Here is a 19,976-nt window from a genome sequence, read left to right on the forward strand (position 1 = left end):
TGCTCTCTCGGATCCTCACCAGAGGGAACCAGACCTCACCAAGCTCACACTGTATTACCTTCACCAATGATTCAAGCAAGCTACTTCAGGTTCACGGCATGACGCACCTCACTGCGCCTCATTCTAATTTACGGATACACCGGTCCACACCGGTTCATTTGCGAGTTTGATTCTCCTCGTTGATACACAGATTAACACGAGTTCATGTGTACTTATCATCGCATGAGCTAACTTGGACTAACAGGAATTAGAATCGCATGCAACTGTTTTACTTCATTTCACGCAGAAAAGCACAAACTTTGATTCACTGGAGTTCATTCACTCTTACCTATACAGACTCACGCCCTCCTAGAAGTGGCTTGGGCTCCCTGCGATTCGGACAAGCTCACACCTATACGCGGATTCATCTCGATATGCTCAGGCACACTCCCACTCATACTCACTTCGGCTCATTTAAACTCCATCTTTATAAGCAAGCAAAGCGCATGCTATTGTCAATTTAACCTATAAAAAATGTTGTCTACATGCACTCAACAGCCCTACAACGACGCTGTGGAAAGGTTCCCAAGTGTCGTACGTATAACATTTCATTGCCGACTTAATCCACTAGTCCGTGTACGAACCTGCGACACGGTACCCTTTCTGTATTACAGTGGGATAATAATATAATGAAATGATGTCCTCTGGTCTACTTTAGCAAGTGGACGAGGAGGAGTTAGTGCTATGTATGGCTCATCATGGAAGCTTCACATGAGAAGTTCCGTCGTGAATTGAGTGTCTTTTTGACGTCAGCTCAGACCTATATATATGGCCCTCGGCCCATGTCACCTCTTTCATTCTCACACGTGGTAGGAACATTTGAAGTTGCCTTCTCTGAGCATGCATGTCATCGCATGCTTGCGGTAGTGATGGTGACCTTTGACGCGGCATTATTGCTTTGTTACACGCAGTACGAGATTGACGGTACAGCGGTCTTCGCTGCAGATGTTCACTATGCGGTGGTCGAAGCTACGAAATCGTAGCCTTGCTTCATATAGTCGGACGATATAGAAACCGGAAGGTGCGTGTTTTTCGCCGCTCTTTTCTCGCAACTGGGAAACACCAAGCAAGAAGCAGCGGATGTGGAAAATACCGAACATATCGCGTGTCTGGATTTTCCAAGTTCGAAACACAACAAGGAACTAACAACAGTACATAATGATGAACCGAAAATTGCACCGCTTTCCGACATGCTATCACATCAGTAATGCAATGAGGCGGGCGTGCGTCTGCTCAGTTTTCTCGATAAACAAATCATTTATTTTTTTAATTTTTTGTCTTCAAGCAACATCTTTTTCGTTGCGGATATCCTTGATGTCCTTGCAGAGCTTCCTAAGAAGATATATATATATATATATATATATATATATATATATATATATATATATATATATATACACACGACACACTTCATCCACCAGAAATGTACCGTTGCACAGGAAATGAGTATAGTCGCTGTAGGTCGTGCAGGCCGATGGCTGACAATAAATATAAACGTTAAGTTCAAACTTTCTTTAGTAAAACAGCTAAAAGAGATGTCTTTGGTTTGCAGCTACACAAGGGATGATCTCTATGTGTCCAAAAAATAACCCTCGATGTGATACAACAAAGCTTCGACACTATATATATGTACGCATAAGTAAATCTATTTATTATGTCAGGGACGCTATATATTTCCGATTCGCTTTTTGCCTCTCCATATGACTGCAGATTCAAAGCGAATTCTGCACCTTCGAAGACATCGCACCTGTTCTGTCTCTTCAGTTCAATTATTTCTGCTGCGAAACAGCGATATATTAAAGGTCAGAACATGGCAGAACAGTTTCGCTTAACTGCGTGCGAAGCCACCCGCCGAATGTACCTTTCATAGGAGAGCAAAGATCCTAGGACCATGACAGTGCGCTTTGAAAAGAGCATGGTCGTGGAACAGGGCACGGAACTTTTCTACAGTTCCTCAGGATGGCATGTCTGTACAGCCGCTTGAATGTATACTCGGTGCGCACCTTCATGTGTGCGCTTTTCTTTTCTCCTTTTTTCACTCAATAGAAAGATGACAAAACTGAAGCGAGGTTCGTCCTGTCTTAAGAAATAAACACCCTGACAGAAGGTGTGCCAACGTCGGGATAACCGAGTAAGGCAATTTTTTCTTTTATTTCGTTTTTTTTTATTGTGCAGTAGTCTGTTAGACTTCGACTGTCAACCTTGGCCTGAATCGGTCTGTACGAACAAGGCTAAAATTAGGGTTAAATTATTTGTGATATGTAAATAAAAAAGTGCATTCAGTATATCGCAACAAGTAGTAACACCACTTCGAATTGAGCGTTATTAATTTCCTTATTTTGTCCTGATAGAACGTGGCATCTTTTCTTTTTTTATTCCGCGCCGAGTCTGCAGAACAAAGTGCGGTATTCGTAAAGTCTTTTCTTTTTTTTTTTTTTTTTTTTTTTGCTGCTGCTGCTGCAAGTCATGTCTTTCGGATGAAGATCTTCTCTTTTCCTGACGCATTGAGCCGAATATAGGGAAATGGCGGCCCAAGATGTCACTGCAAACTGTCCTTAAACACCAAAAGGATATGTGGACCCTCTGGTGAAAGTTCATTTTTCTTTGTCAGCTTCAGATGGTGCTATCATGGTAGCACTCGCCATGAAGCAGCGTAAGGAAGGCAGCTGTATAATTGAATCGTGATGAATGGATGCAAACCTTCACGAAGCGGCTTCTTTAAATACTTGACGCGTATATCCTGAAGTTTGGTTCTACGTACCTGTGCCTTTCGTGCGTCGAGTGACGAACGATTAATGTAAACAGGTCGACAATTTCCGCTCAGTACGATAAGTCTCAGTTGAGGTATACAGTGCATACAGCGGCTTGAAACTGCGAAATTGAACGAGAAAAAAAAAAAGAAACATGCCGAAAATCATGCCGTGACGCACGACAGTGCCGAAGGGGACGTGCGAGGGGGCGGACGCAAGACAGCGCTCGGTGCCAGCCTGGCGCGAACAGTAGCGTGCACGCGACGTACACGAGAGTGATGCGCGGTTCGAGTCTTGTGATTAATGTTGGCGAGGTGGGCACCGCGTTTTGCCACTGGGCATATTTCACCTGGCCTTTTTGATGACCCCGCTCGATAAACGCGCGCCGTGGGTGCATCTGTGTTTCTTTTTTTTTTTTGCCTTCTTTTTGTTAGACGATATTGCAGTTTGGAGGATCGGGAGAAAAGGGGAGGGGGGGTGCAAGCGCTTCTTTTGTTGCTCGCCGATCGCCAGAGGTCGTCGCGTGATGCGACGGAAGCGACAGGGCAGGTATACAGAGATGGCAACGTCGGCTCCCGCCGAAGCGCTCGGTGCCACCAGCCGGCGCGCACCCGTGGCATCAACCACATTTGTTACCGTTGCGGCGTCGGCGGCGTATTCGACGTGGCGACCTATCGCGTGACGCCGGCGCAGGTTGACAGCGGCACCTGGCGTCGACGGTGAGCATGACGCGGAGGAGAGTAAGCGGCGGGCGTGGGCGGCTTCCGCACCCTGCCGCTGAATGGGCGCGGTCGTTTCGCTGAATTTATGAGCCATCGCGGTCGAAAAAGTAAAGGTCAATAAAAGGGTCCCGCACTGCTGAAGCGACTTCTCGCTCGCTCTCAGTGATTTGCGGCGCTCACCGCGGCGGGAGATTACGACCCACCGCGGGCGTATAACGGAAGCTCACAGGTGCTTCGTGATATAAGGAAAACCGTAAGGACGTCGGCAGTATTATATATACACGCGTGTGTCTTTTTTTTCGGGCATGTTATTACGACACACCTGTATGCGCTGTCGCGCCCTGACTGACACGCAGACTATGACAGAATCAACATGATGTTATACGAACGTATATTTTCAACGCCTGCTTTCATCTCTCACAGAAGAGTCAATTGACGCGACTCTTCAAGGCAGAGATATGTCCATCTGAAAGTGCCTCAGTATGAAATGATTCGTCTTGCTGTTCCGTCTCTGCACACCACTTAAAGGCACCTCGTAACAACTACGCATACAGACACCTCAAGAGTAACTTTACGCGCACTCATTAGTTCAGCTGATTCCATATTTACAGCACGTACGATGGCACAGAGAAGACAGGCACGTAAGACAGAGCGCTTACAGACAACTGAAATTTATTGAAACCAGCAAGCCTTTTATATCCACTCTGGACAAAGAAGACCGTACAAGAAACATGCGCGGACAGTACATTAGTGCCGTGCATATTTCGTGTACGTTTTTCATTCTGGTCACCAGTGGGCATAAAAAGCTTGGTAGTTTTAGTAAAATTTAGTCGTCAGTCAGCACCCTGTGTGTTTCGTGTGTCCTCTTCTCTGCGCCGTCGTCGTACGCGCTGTAAATATGGAAGTTAAAAACCAACTCGCCCAACATATCGTATCGAGGAGCTTAATTTAACCTCATTTCAGGGGGGTCAGAGGGTCAAGCCGGATTAGCAGTAACTCGGAGTGGAGGGCACAAGATAAATCTGTTATTGTTGTGACCAAAATGAGGAAGTTTGTTTGTGCGAAGTTCACTCCAGCGTTATATATAGTATACATGTTTAGAGTAAAATGCAGCCGGCAGCTGCTAATTGAAGTTGCTAAGGTATGCGACCCAGGAAGAAACGGAGGGATGGCCACTAGCGCTACCCCTCCCGCCTTCCCCCCTGTAAATGATACCTCTGGGTCAAGGAATGTTTGCATTGCTTGTTAATACAGTACTGCAACAATGACGCCGCAGTACTTTGCCTCAGGCAGCAGCATTCTGTCACCAGCTGCACTCGGCCTACCACTTCCAGTCTATGCGTGCTATATAAAATCCAATTCGGTGTTTTTGTTGGTGTTTGCGCAGGTAGCTCTTGTTTCGTAGGAGGGCTAGTCACTCAAGTAATTTGCTTCTTAGAATGATAACATGCCACATATGCTGACCATTTAGTTGTTGCTCATTCACCTTTATTTAACTTGCATAAAGGTGGCAGTATAAGGACTAGTCAACAATTTTTTTTTGCTGCAGTTCTTCGCGCCAAATATCACTCAATAACGAGAAAGCGCATCATTTTTTTTTTTGCGCCTGACATATTTTTAACCCATAGACCTTGCATTTATCCTCACTAAAAGATTGACAGAGTCAAAGATGATGATTAGTTTTTTTAGTTTAACGTCCCCCAAACCACAATATGACTATGAAAGACGCTGTAGTGGAGGTCTCCGCAAATTTCAACCACCTGGGGTTGTTTAACGTGCACCTACATCTAAGCGCACGGGCTTATAGCATTCTGCCTCTATTTAAGTGCGGCCACTATGGCCGGGATTCGACCCCGCGACCTTCGGGTCCACAAGTTACCCACCGCGGTGCCACCACGGCGGGTAACAATGTCGAAGCTCAGCGCCTTGCAGATAGCATTACGTCATCATAATGCTATCGTAAGCACTATGTATACGTGTACAATACTCCGCGCATAACAAACAAGATTAGTACAATTGATATTGTATCATTATGATTACGACATAGCATGTGTCAGCATCCGGATGGTAATATAACTCATCATCATAACTTTCAGCCCATTTTATGTCCACTGGAGGACGAAGACTTCTCTCAATGTTCTTTAATTTACCCATCTTGTGCGAGATGATTCGATTTTATGGTTACTAACTTCTTAATTTCGTCACTCCATCTTCATGCTGGGCTACGTTTCCCGTCCCTTAATGCCAACTAGAATGTCGCTTAATGTCAACTAGAATGTCGGCTACCCCTCTGTTCTCAGACCCATTCGGTTGTCTCCCTATCTGTTTCAACATTATTTTTTATGTTTGCTCCCTCCCCCCTCATGTAATACTTCAACAGGTGTTTTTAAGGGTCAATAAATGATGCTGAAATGATGATTTTTTTTTAAATTACGCCTATCATTTTTTAGGTTTCTACAAGAGTTAATGGTGCATATAACTACTGCCATGTGCTTAAACAACGATGCAAAGGAAATAAGATTGTCGGTAATAGGCGTGTGAGACATTACGTATGGATTTGATCAAATCTAAGAGTTAGCAAACAATTTCGAAGCATTGGCATTTTCTGTGTTTGTATGCACTATTTACCTGAAGAATTAATTATTTAGCAGTATCATCTGGTTACATGGTTTAGACGAGTTGCTCTGTAGAGTGAAAGGTATAAGAAAATTAGTCAGGTGCAGTGAGAGATCATTAGCCCAAGGACGGATCTTTGGGGCGTCCAAGTTTTTATGTCCCTTCTGGTCAAAGAAAAATTCTGTAGAATTGTACTTGGGCAGCACCGATCACTAACTTTCGAATGAACTATGGCTATAAATCTATAGCTATAAAGCCGTAGCGCTTTTTCCTAGAAGTGCAATTCAGTGGTTGATGAGAACTATACGATAACTGCCGTGTACTAAAATGCGAAGTTGATTATTTACCATATTGATAACACGGTGGCGTGCGTTTGATATTGAGACTGAAATCCGTAATGCAGAGGCCGAGTTACGTTTTGCTTAACTAAAAATCTGTTCTAGTGGCAAATACTTTTTTTAAATATTGTTGATGGTGTAAACTGCGGATTGTAAACTTTATAAGGCTGACTCTCGCAGCTGCTGCCCAACGAAACATTCCTGCGCGCGCGCGCTCGCGCGCGCGCGCGCGCGTGTGTGTGTGTGTGTGTGTGTGTGTGTGTGTGTGTGTGTGTGTGTGTGTGTGTGTATGAGACGTGTATAGGTGTAACAAAGCTCACACTAGGGAAAACACAAACATTCAAAATTGTGCCGGCATACTCTGATCATTTCGCGTGTGTCACATGCGTCTGTCTGCGTCCAGTGTACTGAAACAGTCCACATCAAACTCCGAGATATCAGGCACAAGATGCAGTACAGCAACCGAGTTGCTGATTCAGATAATGTAATCATAATTCTTAGGGTCAAACGTCCCCAAACCACGATATGATGATGAGGGACGCCGTAGTCGAGGGCTTCGGAAATTTCGACTACGTGGGGTTCTTTAACGTGCACCTATAAATCCAAGTACACGGGTCTCAACCATTTTCGCCTACATCGAAATGGGGCCGCCGCCGCTGGGGCTCGATCCCGCGACCTTCGGGTCAGCAGTCGAGCACCATAACCACTAGACCACCTTGACGGATGTGCAGATTGTAGAAGTGGTAGGTTAAAGACAGTTCAAATTGTGCTCACCGGATGGTGGTTCGTTGGCTGCGAAAGATCTCTTGTCGGAACCAGTGGCCGAAGTCGCACTGGGTAGCATTGCGGGCCTGGTGACGGGCGGAGGGGCCAATGATCCTCCGGCAGGGCTCGCAGGGCTGGCCGATGCCGATCCGCGGCCAGCAGGTCTTCGTGCCACTTCGGATGTGCCTTTGGAAGCCGCGGATTCAGCCGCAGAGCCCAGGAAGTGCGGGGGCGGTGGTGGTCCCAGGAACGGACCCATGCCCCCGAAGGGAGGCGCCGAAGCGCCCAGGTACCTGCGTCCGACCAAGCGGGACCACATTATATATCGACATGAGCGTAAAGCAAGCACCCAATGTTGCTAATCATGCAGACAAGGCCACGACACTCGGTTTCTGTTGCTTTACCTCAAATTCCATGAGAGCTACTAGTTGGGAGTGCACCACACCATGCGCCATCGTAATGCATCACCAGCATGCATGCAACCACGGGTATAGGAATCCTTATAAGTCTTCATTTTACAGATTCGTGAGATATGGACATTATTTCATATCAGGACAGTCCCGGAGCCACAAGAAATTGGACTAAGTAGTTAATGAAGGTGTTTATTCTCTTTCTTTAAATTCTATCCTGTTTATTTTATTCTGTTACAACAGTTAATACGAGATTCGTTTCCAGCCTAAATTTTCGATTGATATGAGCGATGATGTTGACGGCTGCCGTAAGGACATATTAGGTGTGGAGAAGTGCCGGCAACAGACACAGAAGATAAAAGGAAGCAGCGGTAAGCCTGTGCATGGCTAGCAACTGGGGAATAACATTAGAAAAAACGGAGAAGGGCAAATAAGTAGGAATTTGCGGCAGTTTGGAGCTTTGTAGAAGAGCGCGAGGCTGGATGGGAAGCTCTGCGTTTATGGTGGGCTACACTCAGTTAAGGATGAAGAGCGGCGATTTGGTTGAGCGAGCACCAATGAGCATCTGGCAAGCTCCTGCATTAGGAGTCTCACGCCCACATAGCTAATTTTTCTTCGGAAATATGCACCAGCGTGTCAAGAAACACAAGAAACACCGCTCTGACAAGAAAACACAGCATTGATTATTATTTTATTATTATTGTCGTTGCATAGTTATTTGATCTAGAAACAGTGATATACAAATTCAGAGGGGCAACGAGAGAAAGGAGGAGTGAGCAGGCTGGCAAACTGTCACTGAGGAAAGTACAGATGGAAGGGTATAGACAAGAATTTGAAGATATAGGCAGGAAACGTATCAGTTACCTGGCGTGCACCGAAGTTTTACGCCTATACAGTATCGCATTGTTTACGCAGACTCATGCACTGCGTATCATCGATCGGTTACTACAGGCGTACGTCGTGGGAGCCATTCTTAAAATAAACACCGCCTATGGGACAAGGTACATTCGACCACATGCGCTCTACGTGTATAGTCCGGTATACTGCGCTATCGCATACAACGATTGCCTACGGATTCTGCCCTTTGGCTCAACATTTGCCCAAAAGAAAACGTTGATCGGGACTCACCTGTCCCTGAAGCTTGCAAGCAGCGAGGAGTCCACGGGACCCGGGGAGCCCTTGAGTGTCGGCTCCCCGGGCACCCCCGCGCTGGTTGCGTAGCGGCCCACCTGTCGGCCAGTTGGTGCAGGTCCTGGCTGCGGTGTCGGCGGGTGCAGATGGTGGTGCGGGTAGCGGTAGGCGCCCGGCGGGGCCGCGGCAGCCGCGGCCCACTCCTCGAGCTTCACCACTTTGCCCAAGTCGCCGAGCGGACACGCGCTGCTCGCCTCCAGCATGCCCCCGCACGAGGCGCTGGCGCTGCTGCTACGTGCGCCGGCGGCTGCGGGCCGTCCGTCCTCGGCGCGCTACTCGCACACTGATACCTGCGGGCGCGATTCTTTGAAGAGTCAGACTCCATACGTTGCAAAAGTAGTGGACGGACGCGCCGATACACAAACAGTTCGCTCAGATATATGACAAGCTATACGGGAACACTAGACTCGAGTTTAAACAAAGTGACTCGCTACATAGTACAACCAGTGAGGTCACAGCGCTGAGTAGACTGGGACAAAGGAAGACGACAGGACGCGCGCTATGGCCTCATTGATTGAATTGAACCAACTAGCCCAAGATTCTGTACTCTCGCTATATGGTCCTCGCTTATGCATCGCTCACAAGCCTCAGCGGGGTTTATACGATGTAAATTCTATTTTTGTGTGCAATCTTTGCAATCACATTTTTCCTTACTGTCCTTACCGTAATCTTATCGTGCAGATGCGCAGCGCGTCACTCAAATCAATACAGAACTCTCTGGCGCATTGCACTTCTCTTGCTATCTTCGATCACAGACACGGAGAGAGCTTTGGCTTCAACGTCAACGAAAGCGCCCTCCATCACCTTGTCGCAGCCCCGTTATTCTGCAATCTTTCGTGGCATGGACATGCCACGAAAATCAGGCATGTCGTCGCATGGACATGCCTGATGTTGACGACTGCTTTAATATGTACAAACGCGTCAGCCCGTACACAACAGCTGAGACGCGGCTGTGATGTTTACGAATGCTGCGAACACACGAGGAGATATGGTTCCATTTCCAAATAAAATGCTTTGTGACCTCTTCAGGTGTCCAGGTGGTCGTGCAGGCGCTACAAATGATTGACTCGCGATTGAAGCTCAAAACCAACAGAGCCATTCACTGCGTTCTTACTGAAGGCGTAGCCGACGCTCCGTTGTATCTTAGCAGTCAGGTGTCGCATTGCGAAGCGCAAGGACGTGGATTTGGTTCGCGACCACGGCGGACACATTTTGATGTGGGCGAAATGCAAAGACAGGCGAGTACACTTAAAGGGGTCATGACACCCAATTTTCGATCATAAACTGTGTTATGTAGATTAATCCTTGTGCATTCACAAATAGGCTTGCGAAATTTTAGCGCATTTGGTCGAGCACTTAATTTATAATCGAATATTTTTATAAACACGCGAGCGGCCCGAGAGTCAGGCAACACTGGTGCACTCGTGAGCCGTGACGTAACAAGCAGCTAGCTGTGAAAGCGTCTGCATTGCGGCGAACGATATTGTCACGTCGTCAGCTGCACATGACATCGAGATATTTTAGCTTTCTTCAGCTTGGCACTGAAACTGAACGATTTGCAGCGGCTGAAACTTTGGTAGAAGACGACGGCTCCGTTCCGTGCTGCACGTACGTCACACGCGCCATCGCAAAATGGCGGTCGCCGGCGGTGGGCGGGGATTACACCCGGCGACGTGTGGTGTTTGTTTTGCACTGAAATATTCTTTTACGGCCCCCTTTTGAAATCTATATAGGCATAATAGACCTCCTACTTCTAGTTTTCGCTGAAAACCACAAATCTTTGGGCGACCGTGTTATGGCCTCTTTAACTTTAGGTGCACATTAAATATCCACAGGAAGTCAAAATTAAACCGGATTCTCCAACCACAGCGCGCCTTACAATCACCTCGAGCCACAAGTCCAGTGCCCATCTTCTGTGGGCGGCTTCTCCAGGCGCGTACGGTCCACAATATGAAAGATTTCACGGATCGAGCATGACTATAGCTCGTCCGCCTGCCCGTCACCGCGACCGACTTTTAGTTTGAGTTTTCCCTGTCAGGGTCGAGATGGATTCCCGACCTTGGTGATTATAGTGTGCATGTTTCACCGAGTACTCAAGAGTGCCTCTCTTGCTCCTCGACAAAGCCAACAATTCGTGACCCTAAACCTGCCTGATTGCGTCCGTTGCTTGCCTACAGTTAGAAAACATGGGCGCTGAACAAATATGTGCCTCCGACCACCCTGACGCGAGCACTGGGCACAAGCACTGACACTGACGCGAGCTTCTGGCATGTCTCCCTACCGAACGCTCAACGAAATATGATATCTCAGTCGAATCGACGGCACCAGCAGTACAAGTAAGGTATCACGATGCTGCTACTACTGGTTATCGTTGTTATTATTGCCTTCGACCATAACCGCTACCACGAGAGTCTAGACCATGGAGTTTAGGCAGCAATGAGCTCCTGTTGTCCGTTACTACAAGACGACATTCCAGCCGGGGACCGTCGCCCAAGGATTGCCACTATACCATTACACATCACTGAGAATATCCCCGTCGCTTACTTCTTCGCGTCATCTTCTCTCGAAATGCTGCATAATGTACTAATATAATACAACTCTTAGAGTAAAACTCCCAGAGGCGCGATCGAACAGACTTCTACTGTCTATGCCCACATGGCAAACTCTTCTGGGCATCAAAGGCGTTGTAGCCATGGCATATGCCTCTTCCGAGCTTATGGAAAGTGGTGTCCAATTATGTTATAAGCACCCAGACCTGTCTGCTTCGAAGAGACCTTACAAACGATAGGTCGTGCGATTCGCTGATGGAGAAAGGCTTTAATTCATTGATATGTACAAAGGAGCAAATGGCGTATGTCATTTGCTCTTTTACAGCTATCACAAGCTATACTTTATCTGTTTTATTCACTGTCCTTGATAAGTACGTTCCCGATCTTACCAATGGTATTGTCAACAGCCCTATTCCCAAACGCCCCTGCTGCCTGTCCGCGCAAGACCATCATAATGCCACGCGCGCTCCTTTTTTTTCTATTTTTTATGTTACCGGCCCATTACACGTGTAGCTTCTGCCTTGCTCAAACCACGCCCGAATGACTGGGAACCTTCCAGATTATTTTAGAACATTCCGTAAAATTACGCGCACAACGTGAACATTACACTTCATTCGGGAACTTACGCGGTCGCCAGCGATAACGCTGGAATCTTCGATGGCACATGTATAAATGCCCACGCCCTTTACCGCTTGGCAGATCACTCGACGGCCGACACTGTTATCGCCGCTATTAGTCCAGTTTGAATTTCTTTTATTTTGACCTTTCATTTTCAGTGCACAAGTTCGCCCAAATGAAGAGTTCCGTATTTCCGAGTCCTGCTGGAGCCTTCTTCACCACCACGGCGACGTGACATCTGAACCTCACCGGCTGTGCTGGCTGAGGAACACCAAGTGACTGCTGGATTTCCTCGCACACTACTTCAGCAATCGACGTCACCTCAGGCTGCAGAAAAGAGAGCTTCCGCAGGTCCTCTCGCACGATGGCTCGGATGGTTTCGCGCAGATCGTGGGAGCCTAGGGCTTGAACAGCTGCGCTGTCTGAAATCAGGCGACGATTGTACTGTCGGGTGCGCATTTCTATAGCTCCTTCTCGATCGTTGTTGCCTCCGAGAGGAACTCCTGGATGGTCTTGGGTGGTTCCTCATCAGTCCCGCGAAGAGCTCCTGTTTTACCCCTCGCATGAGGAAACGAACTTTCTTCCCCTCAGGCATGTCAGCGTCGGCGTGGCGGAAAGGTCGGGTCATTTCTTCCGTGAATATCATGGCGCTTTCGTTTGGGAGCTGCGCCTGCGTCTCCAGCCAAGCAGCACCCCTTCCCTTACGCACTATGCTCGTGAAGGTGTCAAGAAATGCGGTTCGGAAGAGATCCCAAGTTCGAAGTGTAGACTCCCGATTCTCGAGCCAGGTCCTCGCGGCGTCTTCTAGGTAGAAGTAGGCGTGACGCACTTTCTCATCACTATGCCATCAGTTGTTGAAGACTGCGACGTGGTCGTATATTTCCATCCAGCTTTTCGGGTCTTCAAAAGATGATCTGCGGAAGGTTGGTATCTCACTGGGCGGCTGCATCACGACTGTAGCCGGGGACATCGTGGTCGTTATCGTGGCAGTTGCCTTCGTCGCCGTGGCTGTCTTATTGGGTAGGTGTCCGTACTCCGGCTGCAAGCCTTGCAGACTGCGGCTAGCTCGTTGCTGCAGGAGGGCTTCGATGTCTTCTTGTTCACGCTGTGGGCTTGGTTCCCGGTTCATGGGCGTCCGGAACATGAATGAAGCAGCACCTCCACCAAATGTCACGTGGCCGTGACGGTGCAGAAGGCTCCAGCAGGAGTCGGATATACGGAGCTCTTTATTTGGGCGAACTTGTGCCTGAAAAATGAAAGGCCAAAGTACAAGCAATTCAAGCTGTACACTGATAGCGGCGAGAACAGCGTCGGCCGTCGTGTGATCTGCGAAGCGGTAAAGCGCGTCGGCATTTATACATGTACCATCGTAGGTTCCAGCGTTATCGCTGATGGCCGCGTAAGTTCCAGAATAAACTCACGTTGTGCGCGTAATCTTATCGGAAGGTTCTGAAATAATCTGGGAGGTTCCCAGTCATTCGGGCGTGGTTTGCGCAAGGCAGTATAGTTACAGTTGTAATGGATCGGTAACATAAAGAATAGAAAAATAGAGGCGCGGGTGGCGATATCATCAAAACGAAAGGCGATAACATCTTGGGGCCGCCTTTCTTCAGTCCTCTGGGACCACCGGCACTGTACTTCGCTGAAGAGTTATATTCGGCCCTTCTGCCTGAAATGTTGACCCCTGAACGACGTCAGTAAATGGGTCGTATTCTCATTGCTTCGCACCAAGAACGCGCTTGATCGCCACTGTTTTTCTACTGGCGCTATAGTTACTGTTACAGCGAGATTTCTGTCGGAGAGAAAGACCACGAAAACACCACTCTCATCATCCCTGATGGCTTCTTCCTGTTTAAAGTTGTGCAATACGGTCTTTCCAATGTGCAATCGATTTTCGAACGCTCCGAGGTTTCAAAGGAAGTCTCGGATGATTGGTGAACATGACTATATCGTTTTGACGGAATTTAGTTGCACATTAAGGACGTCTGACTGCATATGAGGCTTTCGTCTGAAGTACGTGTGGTATCTCGAATCCCGATCAAGTTAATTGGTTAAAAAGGCGCAATAATAAGTGAAAAATAAAGACGCAGCTCCACCCTGTCTTTTGCACTCAAATAGGAGCAGTTGAGTCGTCAATCGTGGTTAGAAAGTTCTTGGTGGAAAAGGTGGCGACGCAAGAGGGAAAAGGAGAGGCGGGTATGTGATTTATATTTCGTGCGCAAACACGGAATTATGTACCCTGTCGAATATTGAAAGGTCAGTGCAATAGGGATGACGACTATATAACTGCAATTCAATGCAGTTTGTGAATATGGTGCTCATAAATTGTGCGAATTTTGACAGCGGGGCTTTCATCCTGCAATGGACGTAGAACGGGCTGATGATTATGATTATGATGATGAAACGCGCCCCTCTTCGTGGATAGCTTTGGTATTGCGCGTCAGTTATGTGTACACGTGTTCGCGAGATTTATGTCGCGTCATGTATGGTACGTTTCTCATCGAGAGCAGTTATAACCGGATCTGCATGGAGCTAAAACTATAACGTCTCCGGCTTCTATAAAGTAATTGCTTGTTTTCTTAGCGGACGCGGATGCCTTTTTTGCGTTATTCCTGCCCTCCGACACCTTATAGTTCCGGCACTACACAAGCATCCAAGATGTGGCTCATCCACGGGCTCTAGCCAGGCCTCTACTCAGAAAAAATCTGGGGCCCTATAGAATTATTCGTAAGCGCTAACTTCATAAAAAACCAGCTGTCATGTCATCATACTATAGACACAATATAAGCGAAAATTCCTGGATAATGGGAAAAAAGAAAGTAATAGCAATGAACTTTATGAATAGGGACTTTGATATTTTCTTCTATATTCTTTTGTGCGTGCGCGCGCGTGCGCGCCCGTGTGTGTGTGTGTGTGTGTGTGTGTGTGTGTGTGTGTGTGTGTGTGTGTGTGTGTGTGTGTGTGTGTGTGTGTGTGTGTGTGTGTGTGTGTGTGTGTGTGTGTGTGTGTGTGTGTGTGTGTGTGTGTGTGTGTGTGTGTGTGTGTGTGTGTGTGTGTGTGTGTTGTAAAACTCTATAACAGATCTATATCAGACGATCGAGCACCACACTCTTTCTATTTCACTAACATGTGACTTACCGCGTGCTTTTTGTTAATGCCTGCGCCTGCCTTTGGGTGGTTAACAAGACCTGCCCAAGAAGTTATCGTTTAGGCACGCATGAGTCTCGGAAGGACCAAGTTTCGGATAGCCCAACTTCGTCGCTTGTTCCAACGTTATAGCCCGTTTTCATGCATAATTAACTAGGCCGCGCTTTGGCCCCGGCGCGTCGCCGCATGCTCGCAGTCGACGAGGAACGGTCTCGATGCGTAGCGCTTATCCGCATTTCTAAAACCGGAAATGGAAACAAAGAGAAGCCGTGCCTTCGATGGCGCGCTTATCGCTCAAATAACACGCGCGCCCCAGCGTTGCTCGCCTCACGTTATATACTTCCGCCGTGTTACCCGGCCGGCCTGGAAGGGTGCCGCGAGCAGCAACATATTCACAGTTCGCACAATTGTTGGATGTGTTCGTGGAGGAGGGCAGCCTAGTGCGAGCGGGCGAACGTCACTTTTCCAAACAGAAGGCATATTCATATTCTTCTTGCGTTTCGCCTCTGTGTTTCGGGTGCTTCCCCTCCACCGACCGGCCTCTTTTCTTGCGACACCATGCATATAAAAGAAAAACGCTTCGTTCGCTTATCGGACCGCTCGCGTGAAATGAGAAGGACGAATGATCGACACCGTCACAATAGGACGCACATTTCCGGCTCGTTCTCCGGGGCGCACAAAGGTGATGGGGGGCCGCGATCTCCAGGCCGTAAAACTACGAAGAAACGAGCTGCGGCCTTTCTTTTGCTCCCGCGGAAGCGTAATTCACGCCCGGCTGGTCCATATATACGACGATCCCCGTATTTCACTATCGCGCCAGCGCTGAAGCACGCAAATATCGCAATTTACAGCTCCGAAAGCGCATATTTCCCCGTGTAAATGAGAGGCGCCACCCATGCAGTAGTATATGATCATGTTTAAGAGGCTGTAAAACAGTGACGTCAAATTTATTGCCATACCATTAGACTAAGGCGCGGCGCCTTCACTTGGTTTATATGCACAGAAAACTGGTATCACGTATGAAATGTGGGCGTATATCTGCGCTTCCATGTAGCGCCTCCTTTGTCAGCTGCACTGAACACTCAGGTCACACTTGTGAAGCAGGGATGGACACCTGCTCAATACAAATTGATCTCTGTAAAAAGTTGCTTAGCGCTGAGCCTGCAACGGACTTCGATCGTTGCTCCATGCAGTTCTATGTGTAAAGAACGGAAAGCGGGTGCGGATGATCTTGAGAGAGCTGCGTGCCGCAAAACCACACGATTGTTACCTTGTGAACAAATATACACTCTCACTCTTCTCCTAATTGTTTTTTCGTCAGACACTCATAAAGACGAGGCGAAGGTCTTATATATGTTGTGAAATAACAGCGTGCGTTCATTGGACGGTTTACACAAAGCAGCAAGTGCATTATTCGAATTTTATCTCTGCTGCGTGCTTTCTCTCTGACACTCTCTTTCTTCATGACAAAGCATTACGCATAATTCCTTCCAAATACCTTAGCAGACATTTCAGAAGAGATGGCACACGTTCTCGGTTTTTATATACCTTGTGGCGGACCTCAAGGTCCGCCGGCTACCAGGCTGTCTTGAACAAGAGACGGCAGGTCCGAAACAAACACTCTTCTTTTAATGGAACATCATGACTGTAAAATCAATGGCTTCATGCTTTCGAGCGAGTGGCAGCTCGTGAGGAGCAATTACGATGATGATGAAAGACGTCTGCTAGGCAGATGAAGACGACGTTCCGATATAGCTTTTGAGAGGAAACTCTTATTTCAACTAAATTTATTCGTAATTACTGCTACGTTCTGATGCTACAGGAATAGCAAGGCACAAACACATGAAAAACTTGGACTCGTGAGTGATGGCATCCTGTCTCATTCAGGTAGGGGTGGGGTTAGCAGTAGTTGTGCCTGTCTTTTCTTATAGTAGGCCAAGGAGGGCCGCCGCATACAGACGAACACACATCCAAACCTCAATATGTACACAGAAAGATACACCCTGCACGTTAGGGATATATATATAGAGAGAACAACTTTATTAAAATAAACAAACCCCAGTCCGGGTTATACCTGTCCTTGGTGCGAGGAGCGGGCAACTCTTGCCCACGTTACGTGGGCATGTGAACTACGGCTTCCAAATTCCATCGTCCTATACGTCGCAAATGTCATGTGATATGCAGCGAGGTGTTTGGCTTGCTAACGAAGATCTAGAAAGCCAGAGAGCAGTTCACGATAAAACCCAGCGAGCCGCCGAGACCAGAGTCCTATGGACTATGCGCTGCAGCCACCGACCGAGAGCCCTAAAGGAAATAAAGGTTATACTACTACCTTCTCATTCTCGTTCACGCCTGCGTTTTGAGGTTACTGCGTCATACGTAGCGAGAAAAATATTTACATACCAGGGCCCCTCCCCCATCTCTTCGTTCCGTCTGTTACTTTTTAAAGAGCGAAAGTGCTATCAGACTAAAAAGAAATGCCTGAGTTCGCTACAAGCCACCAGCTCTTCGTATTTAACAACCAACAGTTTCGGCGTCATGTCGAAATAATGACAGCGCGTGTTTCTTTCTAAGGTTAAAATGACGAATACTGCTGAATTCACCTTGACTGAGCTTATATGTTGAACGGAAACCTTAATAACCCCTTTCTCTGCATGTCTGACTGCAAAAAAAACGTCCCTCACATACCAGAGATGATAATGCATGACAGACGCCGAAGCGCAATTTTGATAGTTTCTTACAAACATTAATACATGTAACGGCGACATTGTTTTCAAACGCAAATTTTATTCCTTGTGCCGCCTAAACAAGCGTATAGCGCGAACAGCAACAGTTGTCTTACGCTGGTTTTAATTTACACCAGTCTTGAAAGTTCATGGAGTGCCACATGTGTAGCCTTAACTTGCATACCGAGTACGCCACGTCAGTTCGCTCTTTTTTCTTTTTTAAGTCACCGCACCGTGCTTAATGAGGATGCGCGGTACCGAGGCGATAATGCCAGCTCAAGCTAATTTAACATGTTTTTTATCGCGCGAATGATTGCAGTAATTTTCCCCAAGACGCAGCGACAAATAAAGGATCTCCTTATGTGACTCTGGGTGGCTAGCTTCACCTCAGGCAGACGTCATGTTAGGAGAAGTATTCATCACTTGTAGTGAGAAAACGCGTACAGAATTTTGCAGTCACGTACGTCAATTTTTCTACCAGCCATTCACGTAATATGCAGCGTCAGTGGACTGCTTTGTTATAGCAGGCATTCTTCACCAGAACTGAACTTTTGATGCCGACCCAAATATTGAAGTAAACTGTGATAGTACGAGGTGACGGAACACAAGAAAAGTTCTCGCGATAAAATAAACAAACTTATTTTTCCTTTTTTTTTCTTTTTTTGAAACCGTGACATCGCTGCTGAGAGCAGTGACAAAATTGACACTTTCCCTGGCATGAAATGGTATGTGAAATGACAGAGGTCAACAAGTCCAGCCGAAATACATAAAACTTCTATTCCTGAAAACCTGTCACCTACAGCAAGCTGTAGGTGACAGAAATGAAATACTCTGGGCTTTCATCAAAATTTCTCGATAAGCGTGTTGAAATGCTAAGGCACGTACTCGGCGAAATGCTGTTTATTAGATTTCTTCCCACTGTTCGATTTTTGCGATTCGGGTGCGACGAGCTGCACCGTGTCACCAACCGCACTACTGACTATACCACTCTACCGTATATAAAAACATTCGAACCCTGCTTTGTCGTGAAAGACACTCATGACTGATCTTTGCTAGGCAGACTTTTGAAAGGTAAAACAGCCATGCCACGTAACTATATTACCTTGTGAAATAGATCGGAGGAAGTACACAATCCGTTCTGTCATCTTTGAGGATGCTTAGGGCGCGTTTATGGTTTTCCTTCGTGCCCTGAACAACCAAAGACGACGCACTCTCGGCAAAGTACTTACATGCTTCTTTCGACAGACCTGGAGGGAGGGTATACTCTCACTGAAGATGTCGCTGGATTTCCAGACAAGTTTTAACTAGCTTACAGCGGAGCTCATACTACACGGCTGATGCTGAAACCGATGACCGTCTGACCTCGTGTAACGGCAAACTTCCGAGTGTAGCGCAATTGGACGTCGAAAACGCGCGTCCATCTCCGGACAGCTGCTCTGGGACGCCTTGTCTAGACCTTGGAGCGGACACGTCTCGTGCCGCGATCCGCACGCGCCCCGTGCGATGTACTCACCACGCGCTGGTCGGGGGCGTCGTCGTCGGCGTGCTTGGTGCCGGCAGCCGCGAGGGGTCCCGGCCGCGGTTGCTGCCGTCGGTCGGGCTCGACTCGCGTCGGCGGCGCGTTGTTGTGCGCCCCCGGCGCCGGGCGGAATTTCCTCCGGAGCCAATCCGGTGCTTCCTTCCTTCCTAAGCGCGCCGGATGGGACTCTAGTAGCGGCTCCTCGCCACTGCGCCCCCTCTCCCCCGCGGCTCCTCCCGGCCTCGCCTCCCTCGCCGCGCCTCCCTCCTCCACCCTTTGGGCACGGCCCCCTCGTCGCTCGGCACGCACTGCGCGCGCGCTGTCGATGGGAAGATCGCGTTTTTCGTAAGCCGGCGCTGTTTTAAAACCGGCGGCACTTTGAGACTGCTCAAGAGGCACGAAGGGCATTTGGGAGAGGTTTAGGCGGCGTAGCGAAGCAAGTTTCCGCTATTCGATGGGGTGGCATACTGCGCACCTCTCCGTATCATTTAACAACGAGAGGCAAATTTATGCAACGATGATCTGTCCCAACAAATTACTGCGTAAACGCAGTGTTTGCAGAAGCAGCCATTACGCAGTCACCATG

General features: G+C 47.8%; 1 protein-coding gene across 2 annotated transcripts in view; it reads right to left on the reverse strand.

Moving 5' to 3' along the window:
* The window catches only part of LOC119373293 (DNA-binding protein D-ETS-3), a 175,747-nt gene extending 156,245 nt beyond the window's left edge, over positions 1-19,502 (reverse strand). Inside the window, exons 1-3 of one of the 2 annotated variants that reach the window (XM_037643321.2) lie at positions 19,385-19,502; positions 8,769-9,121; positions 7,240-7,523 (exon numbers count right to left, since the gene is read on the reverse strand). In XM_037643321.2, coding sequence (XP_037499249.1) covers positions 7,240-7,523; positions 8,769-9,034 — 550 coding nt within the window. In that variant the 5' untranslated portion in view covers positions 9,035-9,121; positions 19,385-19,502. Of the gene's footprint in view, positions 1-7,239; positions 7,524-8,768; positions 9,122-19,233; positions 19,346-19,384 lie in introns of those variants that run through there. The other variant, XM_049419823.1, reaches the window with a different exon arrangement.
* Between the last annotated feature and the right edge of the window lie 474 nt (positions 19,503-19,976).

The sequence above is a fragment of the Rhipicephalus sanguineus genome, chromosome 1, assembly GCF_013339695.2.
Source record: "Rhipicephalus sanguineus isolate Rsan-2018 chromosome 1, BIME_Rsan_1.4, whole genome shotgun sequence".
Lineage (NCBI taxonomy): Eukaryota > Metazoa > Arthropoda > Arachnida > Ixodida > Ixodidae > Rhipicephalus > Rhipicephalus sanguineus.